The sequence below is a fragment of the Papaver somniferum genome, chromosome 9 (genome assembly GCF_003573695.1).
Source record: "Papaver somniferum cultivar HN1 chromosome 9, ASM357369v1, whole genome shotgun sequence".
Taxonomy (NCBI): Eukaryota; Viridiplantae; Streptophyta; class Magnoliopsida; order Ranunculales; family Papaveraceae; genus Papaver; species Papaver somniferum.
In genome coordinates, this window is record NC_039366.1 from 186,396,369 (window position 1) to 186,415,394 (window position 19,026).

At 34.9% G+C, this 19,026-nt stretch overlaps 2 protein-coding genes and 1 non-coding gene across 3 annotated transcripts; 1 reads left to right on the top strand and 2 right to left on the bottom strand.

Annotated features, from left to right (window-relative positions):
- The first annotated feature begins 879 nt into the window (after positions 1-879).
- On the top strand, positions 880-1,842 carry LOC113307660. Its single transcript, XM_026556108.1, has 2 exons — positions 880-1,001; positions 1,251-1,842. Exons 1-2 carry the CDS (start codon positions 983-985, stop codon positions 1,598-1,600), a joined length of 369 nt encoding a protein of 122 aa, XP_026411893.1. The 5' UTR covers positions 880-982; the 3' UTR covers positions 1,601-1,842.
- A 302-nt stretch (positions 1,843-2,144) lies between these two features.
- On the bottom strand, positions 2,145-5,603 carry LOC113309919 (non-specific phospholipase C1). The gene is made up of 3 exons (XM_026558440.1): positions 4,427-5,603; positions 3,221-3,397; positions 2,145-2,760 (listed from the first exon to the last, which is right to left on the bottom strand). Exons 1-3 carry the CDS (start codon positions 5,520-5,522, stop codon positions 2,447-2,449), a joined length of 1,587 nt encoding a protein of 528 aa, XP_026414225.1. The 5' UTR covers positions 5,523-5,603; the 3' UTR covers positions 2,145-2,446.
- A 12,904-nt stretch (positions 5,604-18,507) lies between these two features.
- LOC113314535 lies at positions 18,508-18,614 on the bottom strand. The gene has a single exon (XR_003342461.1). It is a non-coding gene; the product is annotated as a small nucleolar RNA R71 (small nucleolar RNA).
- Positions 18,615-19,026: the final 412 nt, after the last annotated feature.

Here is a 19,026-nt window from a genome sequence, read left to right on the forward strand (position 1 = left end):
GTTATTAGGTTGGTTTTAAATTAAATTAGGCTAAGAATAGGTTAGTCATTTCCACACTTTAGGACACCCCTTATAACTATAGGGTGATATTCTTATCAAATAGTAGTCCCCAAAAAATCGTTCTTGTCTTATGAGGTCAGCTTGGAGAATGCTTCATAATAGAGAGGCTAAATGGGTTCAGCTGCTAGAAGCCAAATATTTTAAAGCAGAAGATCCATTGTATGGAAATATACTAAGAAAAGGAACTTGGATTTGGCAAGGCATTCAAATAGGTTTGAGTTGGATAAAAAGATTTCATGTTTGGGAGATAGGAAATGGTTCAAGTATTACAGTAAATAAGGGTAATTGGTTTGGTTCTGTCTCAAGTAAAGATTATCAAACTCCAGTTTTTTCTTCTTCTCTATCTGAGGCAAAAGTAGCAGATTTTATTGATCATGAAACCAGAGAATGGAAAGAAGAAAAGTTACTACAACTGTGTACAATGGACCAGTTGAAGGCTATTCAGAATATAAGAATCCCTCCCCAACCTGCTCAGGATAGAATGAGATGGTCTCTTACTCGCAATGGTGATTTTTCAGTAAACTCAGCTTACTTAGCTATTTTGAGACACTATTCTAATCAAGAGGTTTCAGAGCAACAACAAAAAATGTGGTTAATGATTTGGCATTTGCAGATTCCTTTCAAGTGTCGGTTATTTTTATGGAAAATTGCTAAGGGGATATTGCCAGTAGCTAGTAAATTTCCAAGAGGGGTTAATTTGGAAAATTCTCAATGTGTTTTCTGTGGTATGGAGTTAGAGAGTATGGATCACCTTTTCCTCCAGTGTCCTTATGCTTGTGACGTGTGGAATGGAGTATCTGAGATTATACTGCAAGCAGCTCATCAATTTTCAAACATTCAACAATGGATCCACTCTTGGACTGATAAAGCCAATTTAGTCTCAACAGCAAGGAAGGATTTTCTGAATCTTGCAGTTATTACTATGTGGTTCATATGGAAAAGTAGATGCACTAAAGTCTTTGAGCATAAAACACAATCATCTAGAGCTATTATCTTGCAAACTTTTAAGTTCTGCCATGATTATAACATTTGCATACATGATAGTCATAGGATTACTAATCTGCATATTGATCAGACTAGGAAACAATGGCTTCCTCCATCTCATACATGGTTGAAAATAAATTTTGATGCTTCCATTAATATTTCTTCTAATCTAGCTGGTATTGCGATTATTGTTCGTGATGATGTAGGAAATTTGGTGGAAGCCATGGCCAGGATCAGAAGGACAAGGGATATAGATCAAACCGAAGCTTTAGCTCTCTTATTGGCACTTCAATGGATACATGAGAAGCAATGGAGCAGAATTATAGTAGAGGGAGATAATAAAACTATTATGGATGCTGTTAAGAACAAACAACTTGATAGTGTAAGATGGGAGGATAAAGCTTTGCTTGCAGAATGTGTCAACTTACTTCAAAACTTGAAGAACATTGAGGTACACTTTGTTCAGGCTGCTGACATACTAGCGAAATATGCTCGAAAACAGGTCTGCAACCAACACTGGTATTATAATGTTCCTCAGTGTTATCCAATGTATTAGCAAAGAAAAAGGAGGTTAAGTTTTTTTTAGGAATTTGTTGAAGTCTGTTGTTTTCTTTAGTTTGTTCCCTGCTTTTCTAGAGTGTTTGAAGGTTTGGAGTTTACTTTGGCTGTAATATAGCCTACTTGGATTGTAGTTGGTAGTTGTACCTATTACAATCCTGTAACTTTCTTGAGTCAGTTTGTAATTTGGTGTTCTAGTAATAAACTTTATTTTCTTCAAAAAAAAAAAAAAAAAAAGAAGTCTTATGAGGTCGTTCTAACTCAAAATCTGCCCCAGCCCCGTATGCTCTGGCCACTGTGACCACAGTTTGCTTCTCAACCCAAGTTTGCATTTGGTCGACCAAAATCTTGTCAATACGACTCTGCTGTGGGTTTATGAATAGGAATCCCCACCGATTAATGAGGAACGAAACAATACATCAGGAACCAATGTAACCTCATTTACTAGCAGCAGATAACATGGCATTGATGTTCTTAGTCCAAATTCAAGGCCAGGAATCATTAGGCTCTTGGATTGGCTAGTCTAGCAAAATTATCAACTATAAGTCCAAAATAACATGTCCTGCAATAAACAAGTGGCAGCAAAAGCTGCACTTGATCTTAATCAATATTACAACTTAGAGTCTCCGTAATATAGGCTGAAGCTACGTTTAGTTCATATATATTTTACATAACATTTGCTTGTTCATCCCAGGTTCCCTGTCTAACAGTTGGTAACGAGGCCAAACATATATTTTCACAGTAACCTAATTTCGGTGGAACCTGCCGAATTCTTACTTAAATACATATCTATCTATATGACAGTGTAAGAAGACAACCGCTGGCACTGAAGAGATTTGGTTGTTCACAACTCATAACAAGCTTCTCCTCCAGCTCTACGGCTTGTAAGAGAAGGCCTCATTGTAACAATTGCAGACTCATTAGCTCCAGCACTTAGAGCAACTTTTCCAGCTTCTAAGAACCTTGCTACAGCATCTTCGGCATACTTATTGGCTTCACCCACAGTCATGCTTTTACCAATGTCTGGGTAAGTATTAAGGACATGGTCACCATTGAGTTGTGATGCAAGCTGGATCATCTCCACTTGAAACTCTGACAAGCCAACGTCTTCCCTTGGCCCAAATGGCCTCAATGATCTCGTTACCTCTGGGAGTGTAACTGATAAAAAAGAAATAAAGGAGATTTTCAAAACAATGCTACAAGGATCTCATAAATAATTTCAAACGGAGTTCAACAAGAAATCAATGATATCGCGACAGAAATAACTCTTCCAGAAAAGAAGCATGACATTATTGGCTGGTTCAAACCTTTAACATGTGATTGGCAGGACAGTCAACCCATTTGTTTTGAACAACTTTGCTTGGTTGCATTAAGTCAATGTGTACACATCAAAATGATACGGGGTGTAAAAAGGTTATAGGTACATCTCCTAAATGGCCTGTTAAAAGGCACACGCTAACCATTTATAACAAGATTCATTGGATATTGCATATCTATTTACTTGCAAGTATGTGACTTTTAACTTTGTGGTTTACAGATAGTGCATATCTATTTACTTGCAAATATTGACTTTTAACTTTGTGGTTTACAGGATGTTGAATAGAAACACAGATCGAACCTGGACAATCATCACGAGGATTGTCACGAAGGTAGAAATACTTCTCAAAGGAACCAGCCCACGCATCCCTCTTAGTCAGAAAGTTTGATTTCAGATTGAAAAGCTTCTTCACCGTGGCAGGAATTGAAGAGTGTTCAAATTGAGAATGAGGTGTTGGTCCTTCTGGCTCATGGATTACTGCATACCAAAGCAAAAAGTTCAGTTTACCTCCTGCTATACGATTCAGAAAGCAGGGGTCAAGAGAAGGTTCAAAGCGAAACTTCAATATACTCTACATGAGATGCAAGCTTTACAAAAAGAGTCCTTAGAGTTGAACCAGATGCTATCAAGGATGTCATTATCAGATCATGGTATACTAACCCATATATTTATCAATTAAATTCAGTTAAATTGTACTAAAATGACCAGGAATTGTTCATTCAGAACATGGATTTGTGGCTTTTTGGATGACAAATTCATACATGAAAGCCTTCACATCTTGGATCTCTGAACCATGAACCTATGAGCTAGTACATAAAATAAATCAACTGATCAACTGGATACAAGATTAGTTCAACTAACAGAACAAGATTAGTTTAACTAACAGAAACTAAACCAAATAGGTAGCAGGACATATTTTCATGGATATAATACATAACTACCTAATAAAAATTTAATATGGTTAGAACAGCGCTTAACAGCTTTTCTGTCGGAAAGTCCTAACTGATGCTTGCAATGAAAAAATAAAGAAGAAAGTATTTCCACGAAATGTTCTTCCCAAAAGACTCAATAACACCGACACAGCAATACATTAACACCGAAACAGATATCGCATAAGGATTCCTTGAGAAACATCTAGCACCAATTACAATCTAAAAGACTCATTAAACAAAGAAACTCAATACCCCCCCGACCCGTCCCATTTTCTTTCTCAGCTCAATCAACTTAACAAAGTAGTATTTTGGCAATTGGTGCCCAATTTCTGGTTTCCATTCATCAAGCAATCTATAAGATGAATTTTCTGTCCCCGAGGGAATGCAATCGAACAACAATAATAACTGTAAATTGTTGAGGAACCTACTACTCATAACTATGCAAGAGATTCATGAACATAGAATTATTTCCGCAACCAGTGCACAAGACGTAGGTTTCATTCTACACGCAGTTGAATTCGTACATTAAACATGACCAAAACAATAACTAAATACAAAATAGAAAACAACTCACCAGTGCGCTTATCAATCCAAGGTGAAATCAAGAAAGAAGGCACGCGAACACCCAACCGATCAAAATGGAAGTAATACGGGTCTGGACCAGTTATCCCATCAGGACTAGGAACATTCTCAACAGGAGTAGGCACATGATCATAAAACCCGCCATGTTCATCGTAAGTAATCAAAATAGCCATTTCTTTCCATTGAGGACTACTCCTCAATGTCTCATACACTTCTTTCACAAATTTCTGCCCCAATGCAACATCATGTGATGGATGATCATCATTAGCTGGAAAAAACTTATTCTCAAAATATCTTTGCTCAACCACCACATAATTGGGCAAAACACCTAATTTAGCATGTAATTTGAAAGCCAAACTGTACTGATGAAACTTAGTGACATGTTTAAGCTTCCTCAAGCTTGAGAAAAACAGTGTAGCAGGGATATTTTGGTAATAAATTCCAAAACTAAGGTCATTCTCATCTAACGAATCAAAGATGGTTTTCTGAGGAAATCCATTTATCAAATCTTTCCTAACATTACTCATAGCACCATGAGAAGTAGCTGAATGAACATAGAACCGGTTCGGCTGAGTCGAAGCGGGAACGGAAGCAAACCAGCGATCGAACACCGCAAACTCGTCCGCTAAAGCGGTATAAACCGGAAGCAATTCGGGCTTGAATCCACTCATAACTGTACCAGGCATAGTATTGGTACTCATATTATACGCTTGTTGAACAAAACCATTCATAGGTGCCGGATTCGCTGAAGTATCTTCCGACCCGAAAATCTGCTCACGAATCGCTTGAAAAGAATGACCTGGATCGGAATCAATGAAAACAGCATCATCAGAGACGAATACCTGTTCAGAGTTTGGATCCTTGGCGTCCACCCGGTTTGATTCTTTTCCTGTTAATCCATCAATATCTGGTCTTGATGATTTCAACCAACCAAGTATATGATCGAATGAACGATTCTCCATTACTATAACAACCAGAGTTTTAATTGGGCCTTTGATTTTTCCCTTTTTACCAAAATCAAGTGATTCCGATGAACTGAATAACAAGTGAAACAACAGAAGAACCACCAGAATCCTCCGGGAAACCATCTTTGAGTGTCGTTCGTTCGCCGTCAAACCACTGAATAAAAACTAGAGAAGAAAGAGATATTTGTGAAAGTGGTGAAGTTAATTGGACTCTCTCCTTTATATACTCTGCTTACTTTTCTCCGTGTGTGTGTTTTGATATATTACGGTACATCGAAGGTTGATGTGGAGATTAATCTGGCAGTGGATATTGTGGTGGGACCAGCCTAGTTGTTTATATTTTGTAACGTGGCACAAGTTTATCGTGTTTTGGGTTGTTGCAGTGAAATTGTTGTCGTTCATGTTTTTTCAATTTGAAGAGCATAAAAAATAAGATATTCTTGTTCTAGGCCTTAAGATTCACGGCGTTCTTTATTGGTTAGGTGGGTGAAGTTGATGTGTTCACCCTAAAGCAAAAGTTGAACAAGTTGGAGAATGTGAGAGCTCCTAGAAATTGCTTTAACCTTTTTCTTTCTAAATGCATAATTACAAGTTGATTATATTAACGACAATCGTGTTTCCCCTTTCTAAATGTTTCATTCGGCTAATAGCTCGCGTCTTTTTTTTCTTTTCATAAAAGATAGACGTGGCTTGTCATTAAATTAGGTGGAAGTTTTTGTAACTATCTTGTAATCATTAATTCACTTATATCTATATCGTAATTATAAATTTTTCTTCCCGGCATGAATACTCCCCCTAAATCCAACTTTGTCTCAACAAACATGAGTATTGTCTCTCAACTGATCGATGCTGAAACAAAGAACTGGAAAATAGATATCCTAGAAGCATTGTTTGATAATGACATTGTCAAGGCATTAAATAAATTAGGATACCTATCTCTGGAAAAGACATTTTAAGATGGAAGCCAGCTGGCTATCTTGGATTCTTCTCAACCTAAAACCCCAAACAGTGATGAAATAACTACGAAAAACAAACCTTCCAATCAAGGTTCAACATTTTTTATGGAATTTCTACACAAATGTTTTCCATCAAAGATAAAACCTCTAGATACACAAACGATGTTGTAGTTCTATGCCCTCTTTGGAGAAATCAGGATGAGAGTTTGCAACATATGTCTTTGGATTGCTTTATCTTCATCATATGTCTTTGTTGCTACTGATGTTAATTGTGTGCAGGTTTTACAGGGCAAGGATATCCATCGGTAATGTTATTTAAAAAAAATTCAAAATAGACCCACAAATACTACTCTTTTCACTAACATTTGATTTACGATGTGACACATATGGAAGACCAGATGTTGTGTGGTGTTTAACAGCTTGCAGGTGAGAACTGAAGAGATTGTTATGGGTATAAGAACCCATATGGCTGACTCGCTAAGGTTGCAAAGTTTCCCTTCTCTTGTCAGAAGAGAAAACACCCATGCAATCAGATCCTAAATCTGCAGAAAATCTGAAACTCATGATATTAAAGTTAATTTTGATGTAGCTTTCTACAAATTCAATAATTTCACTATAATATGTCTAATTAGCCGTGATTCTACAGGTGCAAGTCATGGAGCTAGGGGACAATGCACCAGAGCATTAGATCATGATCAGGCTAAAGTATTGGCCGCGCTTGAAGCTATACTGTGGGAAAATGAGAATGGTTTTACAAAGCTTCACTTGGAAGGCGGCAGTCAAAGAGTAGTGAATACAATTAGTGGGATCAAGAAAACAGTCAAGTGGACCAATGCATGCATAATAGAAGACATGATTTTTCTTCTAAATAGTTTTAGCACATGGAAATGTAGTTTTGTCCATCGTGTGGGAAATAATGTCGCAGACAATATAGAGAAAAAAACTTTATCTTTTACTAGTCATCTGGAATGGAAAATTCATTTGCCATCTTGATCAACTGTTGCTATTGCAGATGATGAAACTCAGCTAGCATCGAACGCTTAATTTAAATAAAAAATTTCTTTCGTTTTAGAAAGTAAAAATTTAAATTCATACATACCCAACCTATTACTATAAAGTCTTTTATTATAATTTGATATGTACCGATACAACTAAAAAGAATTATCCACCCTTTAATGAATTTCCGAATTTAGTATGATTGATCGGAGCCGATTTTTTTACCTATCCGGATAATGTGAGCATTTTTATCTATCCAAACTGTTGTGGTTCGCCAAATTGCTAGCTAGCATCGGTGGCAGTGCAACAAAAATGTCATAATCTAAGATGGAAGATCTTTTTACTTTTTAGTGCATGTAAAATTTAGGTAGTTTTTTCACAAAATTGGTTAAAAAGACCAAAATCAATAATTCCTGGGTGAAAAGGACAGTTAGATTTTGATACTGTTTAAATGGACAAAAATATTTTCAAATATTTTTTCTTATTTTTAATTTACATCAGGATGCATCCAGTTTCATCGTTGCTATTTTTTAAGTTTAAGCCAGGATGAATCCAGTTTTATCCTTGCTATTTTTTTGTGTCCATTTCACCCAAACTAATTTTTACTCGTCCATTTTAACCATGTTTTGAAAATATTTTGACAAATGACCCATTTTCCGTTTTTTTTTTTTCTTTTTTTCTATCAGAAAAATTTAGTTAGTTACCTATCTCTATGTCTCTCTTATTGGTCATTCAACTTTGGATGATTGCCTATGTCTCCCTTACTGGTTAGTTGCCTATGTCTCTCTTATTGGTCATTCAACTTTGGATGATTGCTTTATAGTTTGTGTCGATACCAATAATGCATGAAAAATATGGATCTTCCTACGAAAGCATGTGATTGGATAGGATAAATAATATACTTTTCTACGTTTTCTCTTGTACCCTTTTGTTTGATCCCGTTTAGCCTTTCGTTTTAGATTAATTTATTGAATGGTTGAATACTACTAGTCCCGCTACTGTACTACACTTGCGTTTTGTGGCTGAATGTTGAAAGAAACCTAATGGTGGCTTAAATGTAGACGTGGTGTTTTATTAGCCTTCTGCTTTTTCTGCTACGTAGGTTCACGAGCAAGAGAGATATAATTTTATAATTGGGGAACGCAGCAAATATGTCAAAGTACGGGAGTGATGTAAAATGGTGCGAACATTGATGTGTCACTGGAAGGGGGTTATGAGCTAAGGCTGACTCTTATATACGTCTTCACAACCGCTTCGCAGCCACAGCCACGACCATAATCGCATCCACGCTGTCGTGAAAGTGAGACTATCTGTGAAGGTGTATAGACTTAAAACGCAAGGCGATTAGCACTGGGGCGACATTTTAAACACGAAAAAATCAAATACAACATATACTTAAAAAAAACCAAAAGAAAACAAAAATAATACGATCCAGTATTTAATAGAATGCATGCTTCCAAAAAAAAAATTATTTAAAAAATATTATTTTTGTGCCTGATGCGTGTGGTAAGAACAATTCATACGGACTCAACAAATTTTTTTGTTCCCACCATGGACTTAATAAACATGAAAAATGGATGGGCAAACCGTAGATTTGAGGGTTTGTTCATTGAGTTGGATGATCAACTAGGCGTTTAATGGAGAGCGGGGCGGGCCTACAGAATCCGCGCGGACCAAGAAAATTTGCGGGAGTTTCTGCCAAAACCGCTCACTTCAAATTTTGTTTCCCAAATATTGTTTTACTATTCTTTATCTTTCTTTATCTTATTTTATCTCACCTAAATCCAATATTTTAAACTTTATCTCTCTCCTACCAAAGATTTTATATTAAAAGAAAATAGTAGTGGGATCCTAAAAAAAACAAATTTGTTAATTTTGTTCTAATTTTCCATATTGCAAAAACGTGTTTGTTCATCCATGTGTCTCGATAAAAATTCGTTTTTGTTGATTCATCGAAAATGATAAACCTACCGACAATTTCTCACGCATATAATCCCGCAAGAGATAGGAAAAGGGACCCACATAATCCCTATACCTATCCTGATGTTGAAATATTAGATCTCATCCGTTCATTTTCCATATCGGACGTTTTGCGGGAGAAGGAATCGATGAATGTATCATCTCTCTTAATTCATAGGAATTGCCCTAACTTTGAAGTTTTGTTTCTTTGTTGATCCTTTTTTTTTTCATAGGAAAGATAGAATAGATTAATCTTTTTAAACAAGTTGTATACAAAATTTCTTTTTAAGAAAAGAGTCTAGACACGGAGGGGTTTCATTTTCCCGAAAAGTACTTCATGCCATACTATTTTAATTTTTTACTATTAAATTTGTTGCGCAGTTTATTTTCCTGGGTAGGTACATATGTTTTCTCTATCTATCTGACTTCTAAATAAGAGACAGGAACATGATTAATAAGAAATTTTTCGTAACAAACTAAAATGAAGCTTATGTCTTAGGTAAAATCTGTCTATAATGTTGATAATTAAGAAGGGGAGAAGAGAAAAGTTATTTTGTTTCTTCCTCTTATTTGGGATAATCATAAGAAATAAAGTTTTTCTTAAGTTTATCATAGTCCGCGAACTTGTTGTTGGTCAGTTTACTAGTTCCCGAACTTCTTTTAGAATGTTTTTTCCAAAGACTATTTTCCTTGTCTTGGAAAAACTTTCTTCTTTAAAATGGTTATTCTCTTTGTATATTCGTAAACCTTTTGCGAAGAGGTCAGAAAACATTCGATGGCTCTAACCTCTAGAAGTGTCACACGAGGAGGTGCCGATGGCTTTGCTATGACTTCCTTTTATTAAGAAAATGTATCAAAAATCAAGGAAGAATCCTCATTCAAGGATTATAAACCTTTTTTTTCTTCTTCTTTTTTGCAACAGAGAGATAGACTTGAAGGATGTTGTGGAGGAATTTGTAAATAAAAGAATTTATCTCAATCTCTTGTTAGTCATGTTTTGAAGGAAGTAAATCATTACGAGAAAAAATATAATATCTGAAAGGAAGTATTATATGATCTTAAAGTTAAACTTTATGATCTTATCGACATCTCTGATGATGAAGAAGAATTTAGTGATCCCATTATCAGTGAAATCTTCAACAATGAGAAGGAGTTCTCGGCTCAAGCTATTCAGAAAATCTTGATAAAATGACTAGTAAACTTTTTTGTAAGGATATATTCTTACTGTTTTGAGGAGTTTAAACTAGTATTTTGAAGTAGTTTGTAATGGTTTGCTGAAATTACTACTTCATACCATCTATCAATTATTAAAGTTTATTTGTTAAATTTTATATTGATGATGATATTTGCAATACTTGATCTTTATTGATTTTATGTGTATTGCTTATTTTTCATGAGATGGTTTTGTGTTTATCATAGATGCATGATTAGAATGTATTCTCATGAATATTTCTCTTATATGTCAAAGATGAGCAAATTTTTTGAGAATTATTTTGCAGTGATTGATCTTCATGATTATTCTCAAATTGCAAGGTATTTCATAGGATAATTCTTAGAAAAGGTGTATTTTCCATGCTGTAACTAATGGAAAATAGGTCTGGTCTTTAATTTCTACGTCTATCACAGGCTAGATCATAATATTGGCTTATGAAATCATAAATTACACTCTTTACTCCTTGTTTTTTAAACTAAGAGGAGTAAATTTTTAGTGATGAATTTTTTCATAATAAATATTGGTTTTTAGGTTCCTCTAAAATCTCAAATCAATATTTTGAAGCTGCTTTGTCCGTAAATGTCCAGTAGTGAGAAAATATTGGATGCAAATTTATATTTGTTAATGTCCAAGAAAACTCCTTCACTTTTATAAAGTAAGGTCGCTAGAATGAATTAATGGGGGAGAGTTGTGTTTAATTGTTATATCTTTGTGGGGAGTGCAGATGTGGCATTGTTAGGTGAGGACCGTACCTTTAACCACTCCCAGATGAAGTACTATGTTGCGAAACTTAATGGTATCATAGAAAAAAAGCTGATATGGCTCTCTAGTCTTGATAATCTCTTAAGGCGTAGTTCATGTTGTTCCCTATTCGAAACCTTTGTCAATTTATGACAAAAGGGGGAAGAATTATTTAGTATAACTGCTAAGGACATAAGCTTTACCAAGCAATGGTCTAAGGGGGAATAAATTACATGGACGAAGGTAAACTTCAAATCTAGGAAAAAGAGATAAGTAAAGAGTCTAGAGACTGAGGGGGAGAACATATCACCGTAGTATTGCTTTAAAGTTTTGGTAAAATAGATATTAAAGAAGTTAACAATACTATGTACTGGTATAAAACCAGTAGATTGATTTTTTTCATTATAAATACTCAAACTCCGGTATTCTCATAAGTTGTTATAATCTCTAGATCTTCAACAAAAAAGTGTTAAACAAACTCATGCATGACCATAGAAAAACTTGAAGTACGAAGAATTCAAGAGCATTGAAGATTCAATAAATGAAAATGCATTATAGAACTGGAACTAAATATTCATTTTTTGTTTTCAATTAACAGTTTTGTCACTAAATTAACAAAATAGGAGGTTATTAGATCATCGCTTGATCAAAATCACAAGTTTGGTATGTCAAGCTCTTGTTGTAAATTTTAGTTGATCAAAATCGTGCCTTGATTTATAGTTGACCAAAGTCAGGCTTAGAATATGATTAGAACATGAGAGTTGCATATAAGAAATCACCAATCAACCTTGATGCTTAAATACTGAAGACGGCTGAAAAAGCAGGGGTACCAAAATACACCACCAACTTTTTCTTAGGCTACCTGTATGGACTAAACTTAAATACAATTCCGAAGAGTTACAACTTAATGAATCTCAACTTGGAATTATATGAAGAGTTTATATCTCTTTCTCTCACAATCAATATGTAGACAGAAAATAGTTCATGAACCTGATTATACTGTTAGAGTACTTGGGAGATTCCAAAGATCGATCAAGTCGTATCCAACAATTAAGATGGACGTTCCACTTCGATTGATTTTTCGTACAACCTGTGATATTTCAGTTATATAAATAAACAACAAAGAAATAACACAGACACCAGAAAATTTGTTAATGAGGAAACCACAAATGCAGAAAAACCCCGGGACCTAGTCTAGATTTGAACACCAAACTGTTTTAAGCCGATAAGAACTCTAGCCTACTATCAATACTTAGGATTGGAATATAGTTGAGACTGAATCCACCGTCACAGTAATTCAGTTACATTCGTGCTCCTTGCGCTTCTTGAATCCCACAATACTCTATGCAATTGATTCACTTAGATGACGTCCTTTACAGCCTAAGAGTTGCTTCAACTCAGTTGAAGACTTTAAACCAATTTGCTTCCCACAGAAAAGTCTATATGTGATTTCCATTATGATCGTTTGATCAAGGTGAGATAGGAGATCATTTGCAGTTGACTAGGTCTAGGAAACCTCAAAATCCGATTCTTACGACTCCCGAAAAGCAATCGAGATTATTATTCACCCCACAAGTAAAACCTACTCCGATTTCAAAAAAGAATCGTTATAGAGGAATACACCTGTGGAATCACAAAGTCTAAGACGAATAACTTTTCGATTTCTATCTATCATGCCTGATCGAAGTGAGACTTGGCAATCAGTATCAAGATCTGAATACACGAACTATCAAAATAAAGATAGTCATACCTAGCTTCACAAATCCCTAAGCGAAGTCTTTTTAGTTGCTAAACCTAAAAAGGTTTAAAGGATAAGACGAATCTAGATTACAACTAGGACACACAAGAAAAGTGTCAAGGATTCAAAGATCCTAGTTGCTTGAGGTTCTCCTTTAATAGACTTTCAAGACCAAAGGATGCTTTGGATTTAAGCTAAGGTAGCTTTTGAATCAAGCAATCAATATCCATCGTTAGATGAATATTTGACTTGAGATTAAACTCAACAAAATATGCACTCTGGTTAGGATGCACCACAACCAAACCACGTATTATGACTTGTTCATGAAAGGTTAGCCAAAACTATCCAGACGAACCATAAGCTTAATCATTTCCATATAACACTTTAGACTTTAATTTTGAGTCACAACCATAGATTATAATGTGATCAAATATGTCTAGATGTGTTTTTAGAGAGTTGCTCAAATGTTGATTATCTCATAGAAATATTTTTGATGCATCTAAAAATATTCGATTGGGTAAGTACGTGTTCTAGTTCGTGAGTTATTTTTGTCATGGTACTTATACCGCGTAAATGTACCCTTAAGATAAAAACAGTTCAAGAGTCTACATAACTTTTTGGTATCCATACTAGGTATGTGTACCTTCCTGAGTTCACGAGTTAACAGATATTTTTGGCATCCATACCGGGTATGTGTACCAAAGATGTTGCCGAACCATAGCTACACTAGTACGTGTACTGGGTACATGTACTGCGGCTCTGGACCCATAAAAGTTACGCTAGTACGTGAAATAGTATGTGTACTGTCTCGTATCCAGATTTACAATAGTTCTATATTTCTCTAATAATTGATTTGAAACATTCCCAAGTAACGTCAATGACACATATCATTGTTCAAGGCTATTTTTCAAATGATTAACTTGAATCATGATTTAGGTCATAAATAATAAATTGTTCTTTACCAAATTCATTAAGTTTTGAATAAATGTTCTTAAGCTTAGTCATTCATATTTCGAGAATAATTTCCAAGATAAACTTGGCTCGAAATTTCTATTGTACATGAAAAAGTATACTTAGCCATGAAACTTAGTCTCATGGATAGAAAGGTGAAAACTTGAGTAATAGGTTGGTTTAGTCTTCACTTAGCTTTTTTCGATGAAGTTTTCCAATTGTTGTTGATCTTCGCCTTCAAACGGTAGAACGTAGTGATGTTTGGTACTCACATACACACTTATATCCTAATCCGAGACTTGAATAAATGTAAACTAGAAATCAAGATATAGTTTTGATCGACTAGATTTGACTACAAACTTGAGATATCAACACTTGTGAGTTCGACCGAGCAATGCTCTAACAACGACGTCAACATAAACTTCATTAAGATAGGTATGCGAAGTCTGACTATTCAATTTTTTCATATTATCTACCATTTTATCTGCTGAGACATGTTGCATGACTTTAATACTATGATGAGCTTTGCAAAGGAGATTGCACTCTATAAAGAGTACTCAAGTTATTTCTTAAAATTTACAAACTGTTTCACCAGTTCATGAACTTGAACTTTTAAATATAAAGAGTTGGTTTTTTTAATATCTCAATTAACTCGCATCAACGAACTGAATTTTCGGTCCACGAACTAGTCGATTTTGAGATAGCACTGAAACTATTCATTTCAACTTACACAGACTGTTTAGACAATTCACAAACTAGTTGATTTTGATGTTTCATGTACACTTTTTATTTTCAATTATACAAACTATTTTTCACAGTTCGCCGACTTGTTAATATAAAACTCCTAAATTTATGAGACAACTTTTCATGTTTTACAAACTGTTTTGACAGTCCGCGAACTGATTCAGTCTTGTGACAAACTAAGCTTGTCGATTTTAGAACTATTTAACCATAGCTCTCTGAGAAACCATATGATGCACTCTGGTTGCATATATATTCTTTATGATTCAAAGCAAACTTCTCACATGCTTCTATGCAAGGCAATAGTTCACAAACTTTGTTTGCAAGCTACCAAAGTCGTTTCATCAATATAAATAGAGGACTTTCAGTACACTACAAACTCAATTCCAGCACTTATGTGTCCTAGTTGCAGACTAGAGTCATCCTCAAAAAACCTAAGTTTCGTTCTTTGAAACTAGTTTCATCTATGGAACTGTATTAGGTTTACGACTTGGAAAGACTTTACTAAGGGATTCATAAGCCCGATCAGACTATCTTTTACCTGATAGTTCTTGTTCTCCGGATCTTATTCTTATTAATCTTCTAATTAAGTTCTCAAAATTTAGCTAAGGATTTTGAATGATAGAAATACCAAAGTACTATTCGTCCCAGACTTTATGATTCCACAAGATATATATCCAAATCACGTATGATTTGATTTGCTTAGATTGTTCTTGTGAGGTAAAATTGATTAGACATCTCTATAACTTTTGAAGAGAATAAGTACAACCTAACTTTGAGTTTCCTTAATATCTTCTTTTATTGAAGATCCCTCATAAGTATATAGATTTATATTACCTTGATTGAATATTTTTTCTGAAGGAAATCAAATAGGCTTTCTGTTAGAGGCAAAATAGTCACAAAAGTATCCACCAAGGTCGAAGTAACTCCTAGCCTGTAAAAAAACGTTAGCTAGGGGAATCGTGTTGCATAGACTCTTACAAGATCCAAGATATGTAAATGAGCGAAACTGATACTTAATTGCTTGTAGGGTTTGATTCGGTCTCAACTACATTCAAGTTTGAAGTTTGATAGTAGGATAATATTTGTAGCGACTTAATACAATATGGTGCTAAAGTTATCGATAGACGCATCTATGTGTCTATTTTAATCTCAATTATATATGTTGTTAGTGATCATTTTGGTATTTATTATGGTATTTTATGTCTTTGTAGGTGTTTTTGGAGAAATAAGCTTTTGTGGAACAATTGGTTCAAAAAGTGACATTTGAACCCACAGAGAAAATTACTAAAGGCACCCAAAAAATGTGTTAAAGGCACCCCAAAACATTACTATCTACGCCCAAAGAATTACTATTTGCACCCACCATGGCATGCACTAAAGGGAACCTAGCAGCGGATAAGGGGCGACCATCTTCTACATTTGAAATTTTAGTTTTGGCAGGATAGAATGGCAGTGAGGAAGCATATTTAGGGTTCGAGTTTTGGGTGTTTTCTATAGAGACTTAATCGCTGAAACTTCTTGGGAGGACCTTTTTGGGCTTAACATGAATGGTATGGCGATTGAATTTCACCCAGTTGGGCTGGATAACCCGGTGTTGGGTGAAACATGGAGAGGGTTATTTCTCGGGTTTTGGTTTTGAGATATAATTGGCAGTTGCGTGGAGAGTTGGACATCATATATTCTATTTGATCTTGTGAAAGATTTGGAAGCCTAGCCAGCTCAGAAGATGCGGGTGAGAATAAAAAGGAAGATCTTATATTCACTTGGCAAAAGAGAGGTTGAAATATGCTTGGTAAGTTTTCATGTGGCTGCTGCAAGTTTAACGTCATATGAGACGTATACACATCCAGTTGAGGCGTGTTAGAGTGTTTGAGATGAAGAATAACGCGTGTAGGAATTAAACAGGAAAAGTATTCCCGTGTTACTGCAAGAAAGGAAATAAAATCAGTGTGAGTTATTACAAGGGATTTTGGGGGTCTGTCGAGTATAAATAGATTGCTTATGATGCCATATAATGCTATCGAGAGTTTGGAAGTGACTGGAGAACCAACAAAGAGTTAAAGAGAAGAATCATAGAAGTTTTTTTTTGTTGCTGCATATCAAGAAAACAAAGAACATTAGGCTATTAGAATCAGTCGCAGTCACAGTCTTATTTTCAACAGCAAAAAAGATATATCGTTTTTCATTATTACTTGCAAAAGACTTCCAGCGACTGACTAGAAACCTTTAGCAACTGTACTTGTGGCTGTTTCACTATTTTCCTCTCTTCTCACCTTTGTAAACACCATTTGAGCATCTTTTGAGCGTGTTTCGGATATGATGAGCTAAACTTAATCTCTGGGGCGACGGAGGAAGCTCTTTCGCCAATGAAAAAGTGGTAAATTTTATTTTATTAAGTTTTGCAATTCATTTTATGATTGTTTGGTTAGAATAAAAAATGGATTTAATGATTTTTATCAAGCAATAGTGATTTCTACTGATGGTATATGCTTAGCTTAGGGTTTTTGATATCCCATACATTCGATTTACAATTGTTCTTTTAAAAATCTACTTTTGTAATAATTAAAATCAACTTGAATGGGTAGATTGCGTAATTACAATTATCAAAATCACTTTGGAAATTGGTGAAATAGTGGAATCTTAGCCCCAGTCTCTCTCACTCTTGAAAACAATTTCAATTTAATTTTCTATTTTAGGATTAGAATTTAAATCTAGAATCGAACTTTCACAAGTCTTGAACGAACCATTTTTCTACAACAATAAAAAGACTTCATCAATTTTTGGCGCCGCCGACGCGGACTTGTCTTTAGGTTTAGGTTTTAGATTTTCGTTTTTAATTTTTGTTTAATTTAGTTAGGATTTTATTTTATTTTATTATTTTCTAGATTTTACTTTGGTATTTTTTGTTTTTGATGTGCAGGATTGACTCGAAGGTAAAGTTGGAAAGTTAGTTTCTTTATTTCTTTTTGGAACTTAAAAAGAGAAAGCCGAACATTTTATTTTTAAGAACTTTTATTTATTAGTTTCTTTATTTCTTTTTGTACTTGGAATTTATTTTATTTGGTTCCTTGTTATTATTTTATTTATTTATCGAAACACACAAACGCACACCAATTGTATTCTCATCCGACACCGATTTTAGGAAAATAAGTGGCTTAGTAAGGCGAACCCTCTGGGCGTTATCATCCGAAACACCACAAGCCTCAGCCCTGTGGCCAGTATTTGACTGTAAGTAAATTTTATTGTAGATAACCCAAGCTTACCTAATTTAGTGAACCCAACATCTGCATGTGCACAAATGTTTGTTGAATTTTTGTTAGAGAAAAACCTACTGGTTTCATTTTAGTAAACAAGAGCCTTGATTACCTTAATCTAGAGACCTCTGATTTTGGAAAGTCTAATTTTGAACGTCTGTCTCTTGGTGAGAAACCTAGTAATCCATTAGTGCCAGAAATCACAATTTGAAAACTTTGCTAAATCCTACTAGGACTACTCGTCATTCGTGTATCAAGTTAGCTGAAATGGAGGCAAATTATGATCTAAAACCCGGGACCATACATATGCGCTCAATCTTTTTAGGGAAAGGAAAACAAAAAACCCCTATTCGATGTTAGGGATTTTGAGGAAATTTCTAGTACCCTAAGAATTAGAGGCCTAGATGATGATGCGTTTAAACTTAGGTTATTCCCTTTCTCCCTAAAATATAAAGACAAATCTTGGCTATATAGTTTGACTCCCGTGTAAATTGAAACCTATGAGCAGCTTACATCTGCCTTTTTCAATAAATTTTCCCCTAAGCAAAAAACATCGACTATTAGGACGCAAATCTGCACGTTTACTCAGCAAGAGGGAGAATCCTTGTATAGGTATTTGGAAAGGTTCAATGACTTGTTAACACAATGTCCCCATCATGGTTTAGAAAATATTAGGCTAGTTCAGATCCTTTATGAGTGTTTAGATTATTTGACAACAACTGTGGTTGAGTCTCTGTGTACCGGTGGGTTTGAAAAACAAACTGTTGATTCGGTGATGGAATTTTTGAATGAAATCGCCGAGAAAATCCAACAATGGGAAAATAACAAGGAATCCCAAAAAACAACTCTTCTGAGTAGAGAAACGTTAACAGGGTAGAAGGAAATTTTGAATCAGATTCTAAAATTGCAGCAATAGCCAAAAGATTAGAAGCTTTATAATTGGGTAACACTAGTGTCGAGTGAAGCCTTTTTGGGAAGGGAAGACTATTGAAGAGCAAGCCAATGCTCTCTATAATAACACTAGATTCGATAAACTACAATCCTGGTTGGAGAAACCATCTGAACCTTTCAATTC

Bases quoted from the DNA above. Each gene is read 5' to 3' on its own strand.
- LOC113309919 (XM_026558440.1), bottom strand. From the start codon at position 5,522: ATGGTTTCCCGGAGGATTCTGGTGGTTCTTCTGTTGTTTCACTTGTTA. The intron at 3,398-4,426 runs GTGAGTTGTTTT...TTTGGTATGCAG, and splicing joins TTGGATTGATAAGCGCACTG to TAATCCATGAGCCAGAAGGA. The intron at 2,761-3,220 runs GTTCGATCTGTG...CTTTTTTATCAG, and splicing joins TCCTCGTGATGATTGTCCAG to TTACACTCCCAGAGGTAACG.